Source organism: Eucyclogobius newberryi, unplaced genomic scaffold, assembly GCF_026437365.1.
Source record: "Eucyclogobius newberryi isolate DKJ021-1_F unplaced genomic scaffold, fEucNew1.0.hap1 SCAF_10, whole genome shotgun sequence".
Classification (NCBI taxonomy): domain Eukaryota; kingdom Metazoa; phylum Chordata; class Actinopteri; order Gobiiformes; family Gobiidae; genus Eucyclogobius; species Eucyclogobius newberryi.
The window spans coordinates 24,127,921-24,148,077 of NW_027315724.1; the positions used below are offsets into that span (position 1 = coordinate 24,127,921).

A 20,157-nucleotide genomic window follows, 5' to 3' on the forward strand; every position below is an offset into this window, starting at 1 on the left:
ACGTATGGATTTGGCCTCAGCGTCGCGACCTGCTCCATTGTGTAAAAATCGACACGCATTTGTCTCAACCTGGAGCCGATCGATGGTGATTTAGTAGGTGTTGTAAAACGGTTGACTTTAAGTGATCGAGGGCGATATTGAAGAACGTAGATGGAGAAGAGATTTCCAACATGGAGGAGCCTCAAACGTCGATCCCTGATGTATTGTTATTGAATGAGATGTTGATGTGATTATTGTGACAGGGAAAGAAGCGTGTTTTAGCAAATGGGGCGAGTAAATAAAATAAAAATAAATAAAATAAAAGACTGATCACTTAGTCTTTTATTTTATTTATTTTTACTGCAAAGTGATTGTAGCGTCCAGCACACGTGTCAGAGCTATAGGTCAAATTGAAGGTCATCAACTCAAGTCAAGGCTCATTACTTCTTTACATCAGGCCCTTGGTTTAAAAAAAAACACGGATCTCATTTCCGACTCACTGTGTTGTACATCTCGATTCAGCTGAGCCCACTGTGCCGCTCTTTTCCCGTTTGTCCATCAGGGCCGGTGTTCCCGAGAGAACTGCAAGTACCTGCACCCTCCGCCGCATCTAAAGACACAGCTGGAAATCAACGGAAGGAACAACCTCATCCAACAGAAAAACATGGCGATGCTGGCCCAGCAAATGCAGCTGGCCAACGCCATGATGCCGGGCACGCAGCTCCAGCCGGTGGTGAGCAAACACGACTAATTCACCGTCCACTCAGACCGAGATCACAGCTGGCAGAGAATTACTGCTATAAAAGCTTTTAAGGCTAATATGATCCATTAAGAAAGTTTGACCCACTTTGTGTCATTTTACAGATTGCTTTTTTTTTTCAGGCGCTTGAATGAGTGGATCATATATAATAATAATAATAATAATAATAATAATAACTTTTATTTATATAGCGCTTTTCAGTGACCCAAAGACGCTGAACATAATAAAAAAGGGGGGGGTATTTACAGACAGGGGGGGACAACACGTACAGAACACATTAATATACAGATAAAATGAACAAGACAGAAGAAGTAGAGAGAAAAAGATGGGGATGTAACAGGGGGTAGAAGTGTAGGCAATGGGGTAGAGGAGGCTAGGGGTAGGGGAGGTCATAGGCTTGGGTGAAGAGGTATGTTTTTAGGCGGGATTTGAATGTTGTGAGTGAGGGAGAGTGGCGGACAGGTTGGGGGAGGGAGTTCCAGAGTCGGGGTGCTGTTCGGGAGAATGCTCTGTCGCCAAAACTTTTGAGTCGGGATGTTGGTGCAGTCAGGGTGAGAGAGGAGGAGGATCGGAGAGCTCGGGAGGGGCGGTGGGGGATGAGGAGGTCAGACAGGTAGGGGGGGGCAAGGTGGTGAAGAGCTTTGAAGGTGAGGAGGAGTATTTTAAAGTTTATGCGCTGCTTGATGGGGAGCCAGTGGAGAGAGCGGAGAACGGGAGTGATGTGATCACGGGACCGGGTGTGGGTGAGGAGGCGGGCAGCGGAGTTTTGGACCATTTGGAGTCTGTGGAGGGAATGGGAGGAGATGCCAGTGAGGAGGGAGTTGCAGTAGTCAAGGCGGGAGGAGATGAAGGCATGGATGAGGGATTCAGCAGCGGGGAGGGAGAGGCAGTGTCTGATTTTGGCGATGCGGCGGAGGTGGAAGTATGAGGTCTTGACAATGTGGCTGACATGGGGAGTGAAGGAGAGGGTGGGGTCCATGATGACACCGAGATTGCGTACCAGGGTAGAAGGGGTGATGGTCGAGGTGTCGATGCTGAGTGAAAAGGGACCAGTTTTATTGAGAGTGGATTTGGTGCCAATGAGGAGGAGCTCTGTTTTGTCACTGTTCAGTTTGAGGAAGTTGAGAGTGAGCCATGATTTTATTGTAGAGATGCAGGTTTCGATGTGGCTGAGGGGAGGGTTTTGGGTGGATTTGGTGGTGAGGTATATCTGGGTGTCGTCAGCGTAGCAGTGAAAGTCCAGGTTGAGTTGGCGGAGGATGTGACCAAGGGGGAAGATGTAGCAGATGAAGAGGAGGGGGCCGAGGACTGAGCCCTGGGGGACCCCCTGCGTTACTGGGGAGAGGGTGGATGAGTGACCGGAGAGGGAAATGAACTCTTGCCTGTTGGTAAGGTAGGATGTGAGCCAGTCAAGTGCAGAGCCCTCAACACCCAGTTGGCTCAGCCTTTGTAGGAGGATGGAATGGTTTATAGTGTCAAAGGCTGCGCTGAGGTCTAGTAGTAACAGGATGTTGAGGGCCCCGGAGTCTGCAGAGGTGAGGAGATCGTTGAGTACTTTGACCAGGGCTGTTTCAGTGCTGTGAAGTGATATATGGCCAGGTTTATACTTTTGTTCCTTTTGTTGTGTAATAAAAAAGTGCACATTTTACTTAACTTCATGAAGGTTGTAATGAAAGCTTTGGGTAAAAATGTTGCAGACAGACAGAGACGAGGAGGACACATGACCACAGATCTGACACGTGCTTTCCTCACAGTACAAGCCTTATATAATCCTTATACCTGGCTGAATTGCTTGTCATGCTAATATGTACATTTAGCCGCCTTGCTTGAAATGAAATTCCCCGGGCACAAAGGCCTTTAAAGTCAATCTTAAGAGCAAACATGACATGTCAAGATTGGACTTATTCAATCACACAATGTCAAATGATTGAATTGACTGTATCTACAGTATAAGGCACACTTTATATGGGCAAATTATAATGGATAAATATTAGCATATACATCATGGGGGGGAAGCCAATTGTATATGTAGAAATGATCCAAAATGTCATTATCATATCAGTAACAGTAACACGTATAGAATTTTAAACTATTTCCAGTCATTTCTGCTATAGTAGTAGTAGTAGTAGTAGTAGTAGTAGTAGTAGTAGTAGTGGTAGTTCTTCTTAGATCTTCAAGGTGATGTCCTCAGCTTCAGTCGTCCCGTTTAAACGCATCATCATGTGGCGACCATGAGCCCTTTCACAGTCAATGTGAGCTGTCTGTCAGGCCTGAAGTGATTTTGCTGTTCCCCCTTTGCTCCTTTATGCTAAAGTGATTCCGGATAGTGAATTTGTCTGAGCCTAATAAAAAGAGGTTAAGATGCACCACGCTTGGACTCCCACACGCGCTCATACGCAGCTCGCTGATGGCTTATCGCCCTTTTCTGCTGCAAAATGGCTTGAGCGGAAAGGCCCATTGAGAAGAAAGAACCACGTAGAGGCAATAGATTTCCCTGGGACCGCCGAGCCCTTTGCGCTCCGTGTATGCTGTGGCAGGAAGAGAGAATCAGGAGATGGAGATGGACAAAGCAGAAGTTGCAGGCAAGCGAAGGAGGCAGGAGGATAAATGGACGGAGCAATGACAGTAAGGTAAAGAGAGGGAGACAGGAACAAGCTTTAGACAAAGACGAGTCAAGACAACAGAAGTCCGAACGGAACAGAGGCTAAGTCGTGGAGCGGGCACTTCCAAGAACTATTCGTCTCTTCCTCTATCCGTCCCTTGAGTCTAAGCTTAGTTTCCTGCCCCTGTTCAGTACTTTTTATCTTGTTTTGCTTGTTTAGGGGCGGCTTTCATTTCACTCTTTGCAAAGGTGCAAAGGGTGGACCAATCCTGGTATATTACAGCTGTCTATAGCTGAAACTGACTATATACATGCAACTGAGCTGGAGTTATGGCATCTGCTTCAACACATACAATAATAAATGTTCATAAATTGAATCAATGAATTAGTTTATGCAGAGACTTCCTGCAGAAAGGTTTGGTGCAACAAATGGATATTATTCCAGCACTGGCACACTTCTAAACGAGAGGGAATGCAAAATGTGGACAAAGTTTGTTGGCCAAAGCCATAGATACATTATTATATGATTGTAATACATATTTCACCATCAAATTTAAGTAGGTTTGAATGTAGGGCTGAATTATTGATAATATTTGTTTCCCATTGGCCTTAGCCTTCTAATTTAGGCTTGAGGCAATTTCTTCTGAGGCAACTATTGTGTCATTCAGTTGAACCCACTAATTTCATGTATTTGTATCAGCCATAGAAACCAGATTTTTTTCTGGTTCAAACTGGTCAGAATGTTATATTTTATAAGAATGATGTAATGAAGAAATTCAAGCTTGTTGGGTTTTAATTTCTTTTTAAAGAAGAAAAAAAGCAAAATGAATTACGCAAAATTCACATTGTTCATACTAGTTAGCCTATATGAGGGGTTCCCAAAGTTTTCAGCCTGGGACCCCCAATGCTGGATTAAATTGACGTTTGTGATCATGTTGCAAAACGTTTAAAATCAAGTTTAATTGTAAATATACTTTTTTAATTTTTTTTAAATATGTTAAATACAGTGTCAGAATGATGCAGTCAACATATCGTGTCGTCTCGCTCATGCTTTGCGACCCTCTGAGCGGTCCTGATCCCCACTTTGGGAACCTATACAATAACATGCTGAAAGAGAAGAAGCCACTGATAAAAAAAATAATTTGATACCATTAATCATATTATGTGCCTGTACAATGTAAGCACATATCAGGTTTCTTTTTGAAGGTCCACAATACCGCTCTCCATGTCGTACCACATGACATCATTCCTCTCTCTAAGCCCAGTCTCATCAATGACCTCATGTTCCATCTAATCCTCCAGCTCTGAATATTGTAAACTGATACACCAGCACCTTTAGCATTTCTTTTCTTTTTGAAGGATTTGCATTAGACAGGACAGCTGAGGGTTAGGTTTAGGGTTAGGGGAAACGGGGAGGAGAGATGAGGGAGGACATGCAGTAAACTGTCGGAGCCGCAATACGAACTCTAGACACTGCGGCCAGTTGCACATGGAGCCCGGCATGTGTGCTGCCGCCCTAACCACTCATCCACCTGGCAGCACTGCATTAATTTTCTTTAGCTCCTTTGTGATAGGGCCTTTCTAATTCCTTAGGCGACTCCTGGACGAGCGTGAAAGCCTTTTTGACATTACTCCACAGTTTTCCAAAAAGATTTTAGGCAGAGCTGTCCGGCCCAGGCTGCTGTTGTATTACTCACTGTGTCCTATTGGCCAAGACCCAAGAAACTACCCCCAGACCAGTGCTGAGGTCAGGAACGTGTAAGGGAAAACTTTGAGTGTGCTACATCAGCGAGCTCCCTCCTCGGAAAAGAGAGGAGCTTTTTCTTTCATTCCTGATGCGGTTTATTGGTGTATTGTGCCAGTGCAGTGCATAGTTCAGCCCTATGCTCAGCGCACAGCTTGACTTCCTTACTCACACTTCTCCTGTGATGTCTGGTGTATGAAGCATGGGATTGTATGTGAACTGCATGTGGAGAAGGTGACACCACATGCTGAGTGTAGAGCTCATATACAGCTGTAGCAAAAGTAACTCTTCAAATGTAAGGCAGCTAATGATCTGACTACTACTTGCTGAATTTGAAGTATATAACAGTCCCCATCCCTCAGCGAATACGTCTAAAGAAATGTTTTAATCTAATCTGTTGACATAATTGTCCCCACAGCCCATGTTCTCAGTCACGCCCAGCCTTGCCACCAACGCCAACGCTGCTGCAGCCGCGGCTGCTGCATTTAACCCGTACCTCGGTCCAATGTCGCCCGGCTTGATGCCCGGCGACATCATGCCCAGCGCCCCTGTCCTGGTCACCAGCAACCACAACATCCCTGTGCCTGCCGCCGCCGCCGCCGCCGCTCAGAAACTCATGAGGACAGACAGACTAGAGGTGAGACACACACTACACTGCTCTTTACTCAGTCTGGAGAATTAACATAAACATTTTGTCACTTTAATAACAGTCACAGATTAGAGACTAGATTAACAAAGTTCCCAAGCACGCAACAGCATCTGTGCAAACAGATAAGCTTTGAAAAGTGTGCCTTGCCTACTTGAATATTAAAAGCATGGGTTTGAGAAGCTCATCTCAACAGTATGTGTGACTTTAATTATGTATCCACACTCTCTTTCTGTTACAGTAACTACATCCCATTACCATAATACAGTCATTACTGGGGCTTAAACAAAGAGGAACAGGCAGTAATGAGAGTATTTCATGCAAACACTTGTGTTGTCACGGCTGCGTTGCATCAACAAGAGAGATATGACATTATTTTCCTCACGCTTGTGTGTTATACTCTATCAATTTGTAATTTTCTGAAAAATCTTTAATTCTTCCCTGAAAGCGATCAGTCATGTGAAACAAGACGAGCGCTGCGTCCGCTGGCCGTGTTCAGAAAATCATTAATTGGGCAGTAAGTCAGTCTCATCCATTATGCAGCCCCACCCGGGAAACTTGCTAGCAAATAATGCGGAAATCATTAGACAGCGGGCGAGCAGTTAGAGGGAGTTAGCAAGGTTGGCTATTAAATGTAAAGTTAGGCGGGGGTAAGATAATTTATGGAGGTGAGACTGAGGAAGTCTCTGGTACCGATAAACAAGTGGACAACAACATGCCGAGTCAGGGAACAGGTCAATGACAGGAAAAAGAGACGGCAGGGGAGATAGGAAATCAATCTGGAGACCTAATGTGGCCATCTTGGGCCGGGCAGCGGAAGGACAGAAATAGATAATAATAATAAAGTACTGGAGATAGGACATTTAGAGAAAAATTAAAATGCGTGATGAAAAAAAGGCTTTTAAAGTGACAGTGATAGAATCTTAGTGTAAAACAATAGGTATGTTTTAAATAGAAGATGAAACGTAGTGATGTAAAAGGGTTGAGAATATTGATGATATGACATTATTCACAGGACGAATACAACTACTTTTACGGATACTGTTTCACATCAAGCTTTTTTTGTTTTTTTTGGGAACCCACTTAAAAAAAAAAACATGTCTATACTTAACTTGCATGCCACTCATAGCAAAACATAGCTGAAATTCTGTGGAGCAGCAGACCAGTACTGTAGTTATACAATGGTCCCTTTCCCGAGGCAGAGAAAACTCCTATTTTAGAAGACAATTTTTCTTTTGCTTTTTACTTGAGATAAAGCCGTACTGCAGCAGTTTTCTTCCTACTGCGTGTATAAAGTCACATGTTGCTTACCTGAATCCATGGAGATGCACATGGCCTCGAGGGACAGTTACCATGGGGACCGCATTATGATTAACAGGCTTATCTGTTTGTCCAGCTAAGCACTTTTCACTTGTTTAGCTGTCTGTCTGATGCATGATTAACCACTGGGCCCTCGCACCTGGCGCAACCAACACCAATGTGCTTCCGTTTGCCCGCCCCGCGCACATTCCCTTCTGTCCCAGCTCTCCTCTTTCCCTTTCTCTCCTTTTCCTCCCTCTCCCGCTCTCTCTCTCTCACCCGCCTCTCCGACATCTGCCTGACAACAAGGCTCGATTCTCACCATTTAGTTTTGGACGATGTGGAGCCCGTCGTACAAGCTCACACAGTGTTTGTAATCTGATCTATTTTACAGTTTACAAGTTCGCAATGTCATGTTTAATGTTTTATGTGGATTGAATGTAATGTAGTATTAAAGCAGGTCATGTTGTGTGGCAAGATGTGGGCAATACATTCAAATTTATTTAGATAATATTGTGAATGCTGTTTTAGGGATATGCACATGTTTAAAAAGAGCAAATTTTAAAAATGTGGTGCAAACTTTCAAATACACTTTTCATCCTTTTACTGTTTTTATTCTAAATTTCATCAGTACTTTTTTATAGACAAAAATGTCCTGATTTTTTGTCCAATATTTTTATTTGACCAGAAAAGATAAATTGTATTGCATCGCTTCATGAATATGCACAGATGTGTTCCTGGGAAGTTGAGTTTCTGCATCTTTATTATTTTACAAAAACAATAGTACTTTAAGTTAAACAAATATTCAATTTTAGTCATAGTTTTAGTCCACGGAAATGCATATAATTTTAGTCATAGATTTAGTCCTCGTGGTTTCTTTTTATTTACCTTGTATTAGTTTTTTAGTCAGCAAAAATATGAATATAATAGAAAAAAGGTGATATATTTGCACGTTTTTGCAAATCTCTGTTGGATTGACATATCTGACTAAAAAAATACCGGTTAATATTTACTGTTGTTAAAAATATGTCTCTATTTTGTTCATAATAACTAATATTAACTTCATATTCTCTACTAGTTGCATGTTAAATACACTTTGAATTGAGTACATGTTGAATAGTGTACTGTTGCTATGTTGAATGATCACTTCTCATGTTTTTCTCATGTTGTGCAGCCCTAGTTTTCAGATGTGAATGTTGATGGGGTTGTAAAAGTCACAGACAGACAGCGATCAGACCATCATTCAGACGGGTGATTGTGGATGATGAGCCGTCATGACAGGAGACAGAGCTGGGTTAGTTTGTAGATAACAGCGCCGGTGGCCTTTTGCCTCGCAGCCGCTCTGCCACAAATCACATTTTTTATGCATGCAGACAGGAAGACTGGTAAACAGGCATTTGGTCGACGACTTGTCTAGTCAAAGTAACGGATGGATCAATACAGAACACTGTGAGATTTCATTTAGTCAAGGAAGAAGCACTAGACGCCTTAAAGTTATTGCTCATAAAGTGTCAAGACTTAATTAAGAAAACATATATATATATTGTGATCATTTATTTGTGTAGTTTGTGTGGTAGTAATTTAGCTTGCCCCGGGATCTCCTGAGAATAACCAGCTTCATATTTCCCATGAGTTTTACTGCACCCTTACCCTCAGTCTGTAGCAATTCTTTTCTGTTTACACCCACACTGCCCCCTCCTGGCTCGTGCAGGTATAACGCAGCCCTGCACAGCCCATTTGAATAATGGCCAAATGTTGTGTGATTGATGTGAATGTAAACCCCGGCTACATTGTGTTCAGCTTATCCATCACATCTAATGGATCAGCCTGGCATTAACTTCTGATTGATAGACTTCATCAGATGGGACCGGATATTGTGCATTTTACAGCTTCGTGAAGTTTGCAAGATTTATGTTTTCTCCTGTGTACTTCAGGTGTGTCGGGAGTACCAGCGGGGGAACTGTACGCGGGGAGAGAATGACTGTCGCTTCGCTCACCCATCAGACAGCACCATGATCGACACCAACGACAACACGGTCACTGTGTGTATGGACTACATTAAGGGCCGCTGCTCCAGGGAGAAGTGCAAGTACTTCCACCCTCCGGCTCACCTGCAGGCCAAGATCAAAGCCGCCCAGCACCAAGTCAACCAGGCAGCAGCTGCTGCAGCCATGGTGGGTGTATGAAACCACTAGAGAGCGAGTTGTGTTAAATGTAGGACTTATAATTCAATCTTAAAATAATTCTATACATTCTATATAAGTCCAACAGTAAATGTACAATGTCAAATATGCATTAATAACAATTGTATTTGCAAACAACAACAATAACTGGAAGTGTTCCTGGTGCATGTGACAATTCCCAATACAGAATTATGACAATGTCTTCCACACTCATCAATACTCACTTATCAATACTAATTAATACTAAATACTTACAAAATTGTTGTGAATATTACTAGATGCACGACTTTCTCCAGCTGTTTTATTTGGCCAGTTTCATGGTCTGTTTGGAATTAACATTTTACACTGTAATATTTCAAAGTTTTGAAACTTTTTTCCACACAGTCTGTAATATCTGCTATTTCAGCTCTTAAGTGTTCACTCTCACAGCCGCATGCTGTGATGTGCTGTGTGGTGCTTCCCATTCGTTACAACTTTGTGCTTTGTTAGCATTTGGCTAGTTTTATAATCAATAGGTCTATCGACGTTTTTTCTGTAAAAAAATTAGATTTTCAGTCATACAAATAATGTTGACATTGTTGTAAGCACTTAGACACCACAATGAAGATGACATAAAACTACTGTTATTCTGGGCAGAAGCATTAAGGACATGATGACCTTTGCAGATGACAACACTGACAAAACCTATTTAAATGCACGGACTAAAACACAATATATGCTTCAATTGCTCCAATATTTAAACATCCTATTCATACTGTCAACTTCTATGGTAAATGTTCCCTTTAGCAGAGCCACAGCCTCAAATGTGCACGCTTTAGTCCTGTTATTGTTGTTTATTGCATTCCAATGATGTTTTTTTTATTTGTTTGTTATTTGTTTGTTTTTTCCTCACCAACCCACACTGCACTGCTGTCCCATGGTGCACCTCTCCGCTTGCTGGTTTATGTTATTGCGCTTGAACCCCATTGGCCCATTGCATCATGTGCTCGCTGCCTGCTAATTAAGACTCAGTCGGCTGTCAAATCACCGAAGCGACCCCTCGACGCAACTCTAGACCTGGTACTTTGACCTTTCACCTTTTAGCTTGGCATGTTTACTGAGCCTATACTTTTAGAGTGCTGAGGACGACTGAGGGGTTGAACTGATAGCAGCAAATAATTATTTCTTCATAAGAACGATTTCTAAAGTCAAACAAATTGCCATGAATTATACAATGATCAGTTCATGACCTCAGGTGCAGCCTCAGCGTGCATGTGAAAAGTATTGTTTCCATTGGAGTGCTGTTTGCATGATCTTCCCATGTGGCAGGTTTGACTCTACAATATAGCTCACCTTGCAGCTTATCCTAACTACATCACTGAACACTGAACACTACAATGTACATGTACATGGATACTATGTTTAATAGTACTTTGTGTGAACTGACAAAATATTGAGATAGCCACAGAATAGAGTAGCCACTGCTTGCTTACTGTCGTTTGTGACAACTGCAATCACAGGAATCCAAATCTAATAAATGTCTTCTCTCCCCTCTCTGTCCTGAACATCTCTGGCACCACCAATGGATTTCCTTCCCTCTCGTCTTGTCGTGTCCCTGTCCTCCCCTCCTCAGGGGCTCCCTCCTGTTTTGCCTCCTTTACCAAAGAGACCTGCACTTGAAAAAGCCAATGGTGCCACCACTATGTTCAATGCTGGTATGTTCCAGTACCAACAGGCCCTGGCCAACATGCAGTTCCAGCAGCAGGCTGCGTTCATCCCATCAGGTAAGGACCGGGAACATAGCCTGAGGAAGTAGTGATTTAGAAACTGTACAGAGAGTATTTATTGACAGTGCATTGCACATAATAAAGTATTTAAAGCCAGAAAGGTGTGTGATTAATCAGCCTCAAGGGTTTTGTTTTCAAATCAAATATATACATTTCCATCAAGGTTCTTGTGTGTAGAAGTAACCATCAGTTTCAGGGTAAAATTGTCTACGGTGTAGCACAGCGCCCTCTATGGGAATGTGTGTAAATAGCAGCACTGACTCATCATGATACAATATCTATGATTTCTTTAGAGATATTTGTATTGGCTTTCAATAAAGACAATTCAGATAACATATTTTAAAATTTGAAGTATATTTTAAAACTTAGTTTGCAGAATTATAATACCTAATATTGTTTTCTAAAGGTGTATTTTACTGTCTGGGTACATTCCCATGAACTTACTTTGAAAAACTATAAAACCAACACATCTGCCCTCACATACTTGGCCTACTTGAACTTGAAGTTTCTGGCCGCTGCATAGTCATCTTACACTCTGTCCCATAGCCTCATCTGACAGACTAATAATAGCCTGCCATCAATTCCCTCCAGTGACAGATCTGGATACTCACTCTGGCGTTTGTCAGGTCAAAGCAACTCACACTGAACATTTTGAAAGCAGGTCATTGAAAACTGGCAATGTGTAAAGAGCAGCTGACAAGCAAATGGGAACCAGACTATGGTTTGAGGCGCCCTCACAGATAACCTGAAGATGATGATAATAATAATAATGGTGATGATAATGATAATAATAATGGTGATGATAATGATAATGATAATAATAGGAATAATAATAATACAAATGAATCCAAGACAATAGTTTTTTTTTTCTTCCAAAGCATGTCCAGTTTGTGTTCAATGCCTTTTTTGTTTTGTTGGTGAGACTAATTTGTTTCCCCCCTTTTTTCTCTTCCCAATTCACTTCCTGTTGCAATGCATGATGGACAGGCTCGATATTGTGCATGACACCTGCAACAAGTGTTGGTAGGTGCCAGCTTTCCTTACACTTTTTGCATTCAGCCCACTACAACAGTGAGCACATCCACATTAACACAATGACCTTGAGAAGCATTTCCATGCAACATCTAAGTCTATAACAGCTAAGTGCATATGAATGATTGTGGTGATATTCCCTCGCCACAGGTGTCTGTCACCTAATGCTTGTTGCAGTTTGAAATATATGCCTGCTTTGAGCCACCAACCTTCAGAGCACCTCATTACAATGTCTGGCTTGTTTCCCTTATAAACATGAGGATTTTGAAATAATCTCTATTAAATAATACATGACTAGAAGACAATGTATTTGGGCAAGGCCTGTCACAATAACACGTCTTATAAATATCATATTTAAGATAAATAAACAGTAATATTGAAGATCACTTCATGCCACTGATACTACAACCATAAAGTATGATATTGAATCCTTTGAAAAATGAACCTAAAGGTGCCCTAGGTAACGTTTCTGGTGTGGTGTCCGCCACCTGCTTGTGTTCATGGAGAAGTTATTGCTTTGCATGGAATGTTCCACAGTATGGCATTAAACGTATCTATCTTGCCCCAGGTCGACCATGAATAACCGGTTTCAAACTCAGAGCATTCTTACCTGGTTAAATAAAGGTTAATAAATAAACAGACAGAGTTTGCATTTATTTAGTTACATGTGTTTTATCACTAAAAATACCTTGAAAAATGCATATTCTTACTGTGACCTGGAGCCTGGTGTCGTCTCCATGACGATAGATGCTGTGAATTTAATGTCATACAGTGGGTGGAAAATCCCATGCAAAGCACCAGAAAAGTTCCATAGTGCTCTTTTAACCATATATTAAAGTGCATATGAGATCTCATGTTTTTCAAAGGATTACTTAGTTTGGTGAGATGGTCCCACCATATTTATCATAGTTTTAAATGAAGTGGCAGTTTGTGAAGAACATTTTTAAAATAAAAACGTTAAATGAGTTCTAATGAGTCATAGATATGTTAGTTATTCCACATTGTACCATTAAAATATCACAAGTATTGAGACATTTCTCAACATATCTGTGGCATAGTAATCATTGTGACAGGCCTCATTTGAACATTGGCTTTATACATCATGTAAGCAGTTTTTATACATGATGCATTATTTCCACCACATATTCTCATGTTTATTAGTATGGTTAGAGCAGGCATGAAATGAAGTGTGGCCATTGAAAGCTTTAAGTCTCCACTGTGGTCTTTCCTCCAAGTTCCCCTGATGCACGGTGCTTCTCCAGCCACTGTGTCTGCAGCCACCACATCTGCCACAAGTGTTCCCTTTGCAACTGCAACAGCCAATCAGGTCGGCCTCCTCTCTCTTTTTGCGGCCTTGTCTTTGGCTAATCTTTATTTATTAATTTATTAATTTGGTTGCGGTTCTTTTTATTTATTTTCTCATCCGTGAAAAATGTGAGAGCTTATTTGTTTTTTTGGGGGCAAATATTTTAAACTGGCCAGGCAAAACATTATGATCACTGTCAGATAAAGAGCAGAGACGCTTTCCTCCTAATGCTGGTGGATGTATTTAGGCAAAAAAGTGTAAGTTTGATCCCCAAAGTGAATGTGTTAGGTTTTAAAATTAATAATCAACATTGGGTGGTTACAATGTTATGCCTGGTCCATTATTTTTAAGATTGCTACATTTGAGTTTATCTATCCCTATTTCACATTTTTGTCTTTGTTCTTGTTTTCTCTCTTCCTTCTCTTACTTTTCGCCCCCAATCAGATTCCAATAATATCAGCAGAACATCTGACTAGTCACAAGTATGTGACCCAGATGTAGGAGGATCAGAACAGTATGTACTGCGCCTCTTTTCATACATGCCCTGCCTCCCAAAAGCACACACTGACTTCACATCACTGTTTATAGCTCTGCATGAAATGACTTATACACTTACAAGTCACATTTATACTCACAAACTACAGATGAGTACAAGTGTCATGCTTATAACATGCTTGTTACATGGTTATATGTTAATAATATAATCAGTAAATGTGTTTCTTCTTGCAGATGGAGCTGGAGTGTGTTGGTGTGAAGTGGAAGAATAGCCGTCACACTCAATGCCTGTAACAAAGACAACACTGAAAGCCAGAGTCAGTTTGGTTTGGATCTGCATGTCGCCATAGGAGTCCAGGCTTTCTGGGATTGTTTCATGTGTATTTGATACACAGTGGTAGTACTAAGTGAAACTTCATTGACATCATGGACTGTCCTCTGTAGAGGCTCTTACCTTTATTCACCAGACACACTCTGAATGTCACTAAGAGGTACTTGTGTGGCGTCCAGCGAAGGATGTGATTGTTACATTCATAGACAGAATCATCTTCATTTTTGTGATTTATGTTTGTTGGTAGGTCTTTGGCCTAAATGTGTCCATTTGTTTACACAAAGGTGCACCTTGTATTGAGTTGAGATAAATAGTGAATAATCTGACTGAACCACATATGCATGCATAATAGCAATTTCCTTTGGACTATAGTTTCTTAAAACAAGGGAAGTGCACTCAGAGGAAAATGTGTTACTGAATGTGTGCGAGGTGTCTTTAAACCTTTGTAGCCTATCTTCTATCTCCGAAGCACATGTCTTTAAGCGTACAGCTCGGTTCTGTACAGTGCCATACATCTACAACACACAATAGCATTACAGTGGTCAGAGAAGTGTTAAACTGAACCTTTCCCTTTAATTCAGACTTCCTCTTAAACAGATACAGTCACATAAATACTAGATCTTTTTAGATCTCAATATTACTATTGTTAATTGGATTCCTAAAATCACTTTATGGTCCTCTCTCAAATATAAATGTATTCCAGACTTGAGTTTTACTTATATTTTACAGATGAAAGAATTAGATAACTTAAGTATATTAACTTTGAATCCAAGAGTGGACGTTATCATGAGAGAAAGATGTTTTGTCCAAACTGCTGTGACATGATACAAGTATTACTTGTTTGGTAATATTATATGAGCTAGATTAAGTCTAGTGTATATTTAATAATATTTGTTTAAACCTGAAAACTGTTTTCCGATAGTCAGCCAAAGTCTTATTTGTGTCACTGTTAATAGAGATATATATATATAGGTTTATTGGTGGATTTGAAGAGTGTGGTGGCATCGGTGGTTAGTATAGATCTCTAGAACTCTTTGTTTTGTGTTCTGGGTGTTATTCAGGCATACTCAATCTGTGGATAGTACAGGGAATGTGGCAAGAATCAAACAACGATTGTATAACCCATCCAAAGCCTTAGAATGTACCATCGAGTCAGCACAATGCAACACGCCATCTTGAACCATCCAGTTGCCTAACCCACGCCATAATAACAGAGCACTATGTAATGTCACTTTTTGTCCTATTCTCAACTTCTTCATTAGTGTTTCATTTGAATGATGTTTGGATATTTTGTTTTGAGTTGTTGTGTGTTTGCCTTATCTATTTATCTCTTACAATGAATATAAGGTAGTGCGTATTGTGTGTTCTCATGCACAGTTTCCTGAAATTCCATGTTTCATTTTAGTATGATTGTAGACTCAGTATTTTATATGTTATGCATATTGTTGAGCTGTATGCATATTGTTCATTTCTCAGTCTTTTGTGTTCCTTGAACAAAGATGTTTTATATAAGTATCTAACAGTGATGAATACTAGAGCAAAGAGGCTACGTTGTCACTGAGGCAACTGTTGAGTCATATTTTAATGATTGTGAGGTTTGTAACTAGTCATATATGAAAAAAAAGGATATTATAAAAATGTAATTCTTAGATGTTTAGAGTAAAAATGTTATTTTCTACTGTATCCATTTCAGATAGTAAGTATTGTTTCAATATTTTTACTCTCCCTGGAAATTGGGCCATGTTGGAAAACAAGCTGCATATTTGATCACTTTTAGGGTTGTTGAGTGCAGCCTGTAAGGGCTGATACAAACGGGTGGGGCAGACTCTGCAGGAGAAAGGTGATGAAGGGTGACTTTTTTGCACTTCTGTACATAGTCAAAAAAGAGAGAAATCATGTATATTGAGATCTTATTTTGAATAAAAAATTCTGTCTATAATGACAAGAAATTTTGCTAGGATAACAAAAAAAAACTTAAAGGCTGAACAAAAATGCTTGCATCAAAGGGCACCGAGGTGACACTCCTGATCCCTTTCTGAAAAGGCCAAGTGTTGCTCTTCTTTTTTGTCAGCAGCTTGTAGTTTGCCAGGTAACCTTTCCGGAGCGTAAGGGCCTGCCTGGGTTTGTCTACCGGACCACACCCCCAGGCCCAACCAATCACAACTCGTCCTGTCTCTTTACTTTTCTCTGAAGGGAATGCATGTTGAAGCAGATACATATACCGTTTAAGATCACCACACAGTACTATTGAATAAGAAAACATGTTACACAGAGAGATGTATTTACACTATACAATATCCTATCAATGTAATGGAATAAAATATGTATATGAAAATAAAAATAGACTAGTGGTTTATTTAAAAAAGACATTCTGAGAATATACTCACTTGGAGAGTTGAAATCCATGCAACACAAGAACCATAGCTGTAGTATGTTCTTTCTTTGTGTAAGCTGTGCTTTTAGTAGATGAATCTGACCTGACACCAACAATATATTTTATGTCAACATCCAGCACAGGTATAAATATATTTAAAAAAAGAACTGAAATTCAGTTTTTGTATTTTGGACATTGGTTTGAAAGTCATCTTTGTCATCTCTCCAAAGCCTCATCTCCTACAAGCACGCATGCTTACCTTTATGATATGATGTGAACTGAAGTTTTGATTTAGGTTTTTCTTTGTTGATTGTTTTCTCGGCTTGTAGTGCTAAGATGATGTATTCTGTCTCTCGCTGCGGTTTGTTTCTGCTTGTTTTACTGTGCCGGGCCCCTGGAAGATGTGTCACGTACTGCCACCTCCTTTTGAAAAGCACCTGTAGAAACTTGACCTGCCGAGCGCTACAGTCTAAAGCCATACTACTTACACTCATGGAGGAGATGTACGGGAGCTGGGGACAGAGGTGGAGCTGATGTCTGGATGTGCTCTCTTTAACAGACTAATGTCCTTGACACATTTTCACACTGGGCCTGTGCTGCTATATTTAATTCTTGCTGTAATGATAAAAATATAATAAAAAATATAATTGATCTGAAATTGCTGGAGGGTGTGCTTTTTTGTTTTAATTAGATTTGTAGGAACATTTTGTCAATTATTTTGTTTGACCATTGTCAGGAACATTTTAATTCTTCAGGATCACACTATTAAAACATGTGACATGTAAAAAAGAGTGACAATATTTATTATATACAATATTTACAATAGATGTTATAATTAATAGTAAATGGAAAATGAAATATAATAAAACAATATGGATCATGGAAGAAAGTTTCTCTGTACACAAGACCTGTCACTATTATCTTGTTCATGAAAATAAAGTAGATAATAGATTATCATGATGCTACAGTTAAACTACTTTAATATCGCAAAGCCTACAATAAATGTGTGTTCACATTACAACCACCAGAGAGCGCCAATTTATAAGAATACTGACTTTCAATTCAGTGTAGAATCTCATCCCATTACAAATCCAAACCTAGAAATGTAATTTTGAAATTCTTTGTTCGGTTTTGATGTATTATATTTGTATTATATTATGTATTATATGTATTATTATGTATTATATATATATATATATATATATATATATATATATATATATATATATATATATATATATATATATATATATATATATATATATATATATTATATTATATTATATTATATTATATTATATTATATTATATTATATTATATTATATTATTATTATATTAGTGAATTATTATTTGCAAATAAATAAATAGGGCTATACATAGCACAAACAATCAAAAAGTTAGAACGTGCTTGATTGAGAATGAGATTCTGAGATTACAATACAGTGTTGCTCCTTTAGTGGATTATTTCCTCATTGCTCAGTTGACCACATTACCTAAAAGAGTAAACATACATAATAGTAATAATTGATAAGAATCATAATAATCATAATCTTCTCATTCCCTCTCTCTTTTATTATGTACTGTACATGTTTGTGTCTGTTTCTAAGAATGGAACTTTCTGAACGTGTGATGAGGCAGGACTGATCCAGTCTAAGACCTTTTTCAAAAGCTTCAATGGACAAGTACAAAAAGCCTAAAATGCGTTATCAATCTCACTTTGATGCAATTAGACCACCAGGCCCAAAACAGCAGCACATCAACCATGGGCCCTTAGTCTTTTATTTGCACAATGAGCATGTGGTGGGCACTCAGCCATAAGCGTCCATTAATACACTACAAATGCCGTTTAATGAGTGACTTCTCGAGGGATGATTGTGTGGAGAAATCCAATTTTAGATTTCAGATTTCTACTTGTGTGTGAGGTACTGCGAGCGGGCATTCAAATAAGAGCCACACTCCACAAGCTGCTGACGTGTTTTGCCCACTTTATGATATAAAGGCAATTATGAGAAACTAATAGCTCACTATAAGCCCACTATACCGACCAATCATAACTGCCTCTTTGAAAGTACATGTGACGTCTCTAGTGGACGGTCTGCCACCTGCTTACCTGCTCGTCTCCATGGAGATGTTATTGCTTTGCCTAGAATGTTGCACAGGGATTCTTCAATTTCTTCATGGAGACAGGCCAGGTCAGATCTGTACAAAGGCAAGTCTGTTTTTCAAGTTTTGATCAATAAAACCACCTGTAATTGAATAAATGCAAGATACATTTAAGTGGCATGCCATTAGAACATTCTAGACAAAGCAATAACATCTCTATGGACTCACAATTAAAGGACACAGTTCAGACAAGTATAGTGCACCTTTGAAGCAGAAGTAAGTAACGGTTTTACCTTATTAAACGTCTTTGTGTCCCTGTTATAGTTAATTGCGTCTTTTCAGGGAATTTAGTGTCCATTGTCTCCCCGTGCTGTCAAAAATATGTGAATATACTGGCATTTGGTTTCCCCCACCAACCCACAATATGTACCATTGGTAAAATTCTCCAGCTACAGTAGTCCTGAACAAGCCCAGATCTGAAGACTGGTCCCAGTGGCATTAAAAGATGGGTCAAATGCAGAGGACACACACAAGGGGACACAAGTTTAACCTTAACCTGTTGTTTTATCTACAAGATTTGCTAAACATCGTTAATCAATGAAGTTCTGTTTCACCTGCAAAATATTCATGCAACATTTGGTGTCTTGGTGTCCATATCGTGTCCAAATACAAAACTACATTCTCCATGAATAGGACGTTTTATGTTCCATCTTAAAACATGTGAATGGAACACAGCTTATTCAGGCACACACCTACACCTTGCACAATACCTACAATAAAACCAACTGAGAAATTAGGTGTTCAAAAGTAACTTGGAGTTGTTTAAGTACATACATTTGTCAGCTTTAGATTCACAACTTTAGCTGAAGATATTAGGACCTGGATGATGAGAAATGTAATTGTGACTGAGCATGTTTCAGCATCTCGTTTGAAAATGCCTTTGCTGAGGGATGAGTCACTAAAGCAGACTCTCCCTGAACAGCCTTCCAAGTGCTCTTTCGTATTGCCTTAAACGTGAGAGTGGGTTTGTTTGTGATTACAGGAAGTGGATTTTAGTGGGATAGTGCCCCTGTTTGCTGTAAGTGCTGCTGATGGAGACTAAAGCAGCAAGTTGGACTCATCACATTCTTCCTGGAAAAGGTATTGATTGGACCAACATATGGAAATGTTTCATCAGTATAATCATCTGTAGCAGTATTTTTGAACTGTTTGTATTTGAGAACACAACACTCTGTTTAATAGATTGATCTTGTCAGAGCTAATCTTCTTAGAGTCTTAAGAGTGAACTTTGCAGCCAAATAATCTGCCCTGCGGCGGACAATCTCTTCCATCTCAACCAGAAACTTTGAAATGTGTGTTTGTAAGGTCAACTCAGCTGGTCTGCAGCCGAGTGTGAAGCAGCTGGGATTAGAATCAGCACCTCCAAACCTGAGGCCAGGGTGCTGCTCTGGAAAAGGGTGACTTGCACTTCCCCCTCCGGGCTGGAGCGCTTCAGACTGACAGGTGGATCAATGCATCGTCTGCAGTGATGTGAAG

The 20,157-nt window shown here is 40.0% G+C and overlaps 1 protein-coding gene across 11 annotated transcripts in view; it reads left to right on the forward strand.

Moving 5' to 3' along the window:
• LOC140378779 (muscleblind-like protein 1) overlaps positions 1-17,175 on the forward strand; it is a 62,649-nt gene extending 45,474 nt beyond the window's left edge. For 2 of the 11 annotated variants that reach the window (XM_072464135.1, XM_072464134.1), the window contains exons 3-11: positions 542-712; positions 5,504-5,722; positions 8,965-9,204; positions 10,219-10,272; positions 10,826-10,976; positions 11,967-12,002; positions 13,247-13,338; positions 13,762-13,831; positions 14,047-17,175. In XM_072464135.1, the coding sequence (XP_072320236.1) occupies positions 542-712; positions 5,504-5,722; positions 8,965-9,204; positions 10,219-10,272; positions 10,826-10,976; positions 11,967-12,002; positions 13,247-13,338; positions 13,762-13,818 (1,020 nt within the window). In that variant the 3' untranslated portion in view covers positions 13,819-13,831; positions 14,047-17,175. Of the gene's footprint in view, positions 1-541; positions 713-2,898; positions 2,992-5,503; positions 5,723-8,964; positions 9,205-10,218; positions 10,273-10,825; positions 10,977-11,966; positions 12,003-13,246; positions 13,339-13,761; positions 13,832-14,046 lie in introns of those variants that run through there. The other 9 variants (XM_072464144.1, XM_072464137.1, XM_072464145.1 and 6 more) reach the window with 9 other exon arrangements.
• The last annotated feature ends 2,982 nt before the right edge of the window (positions 17,176-20,157 follow it).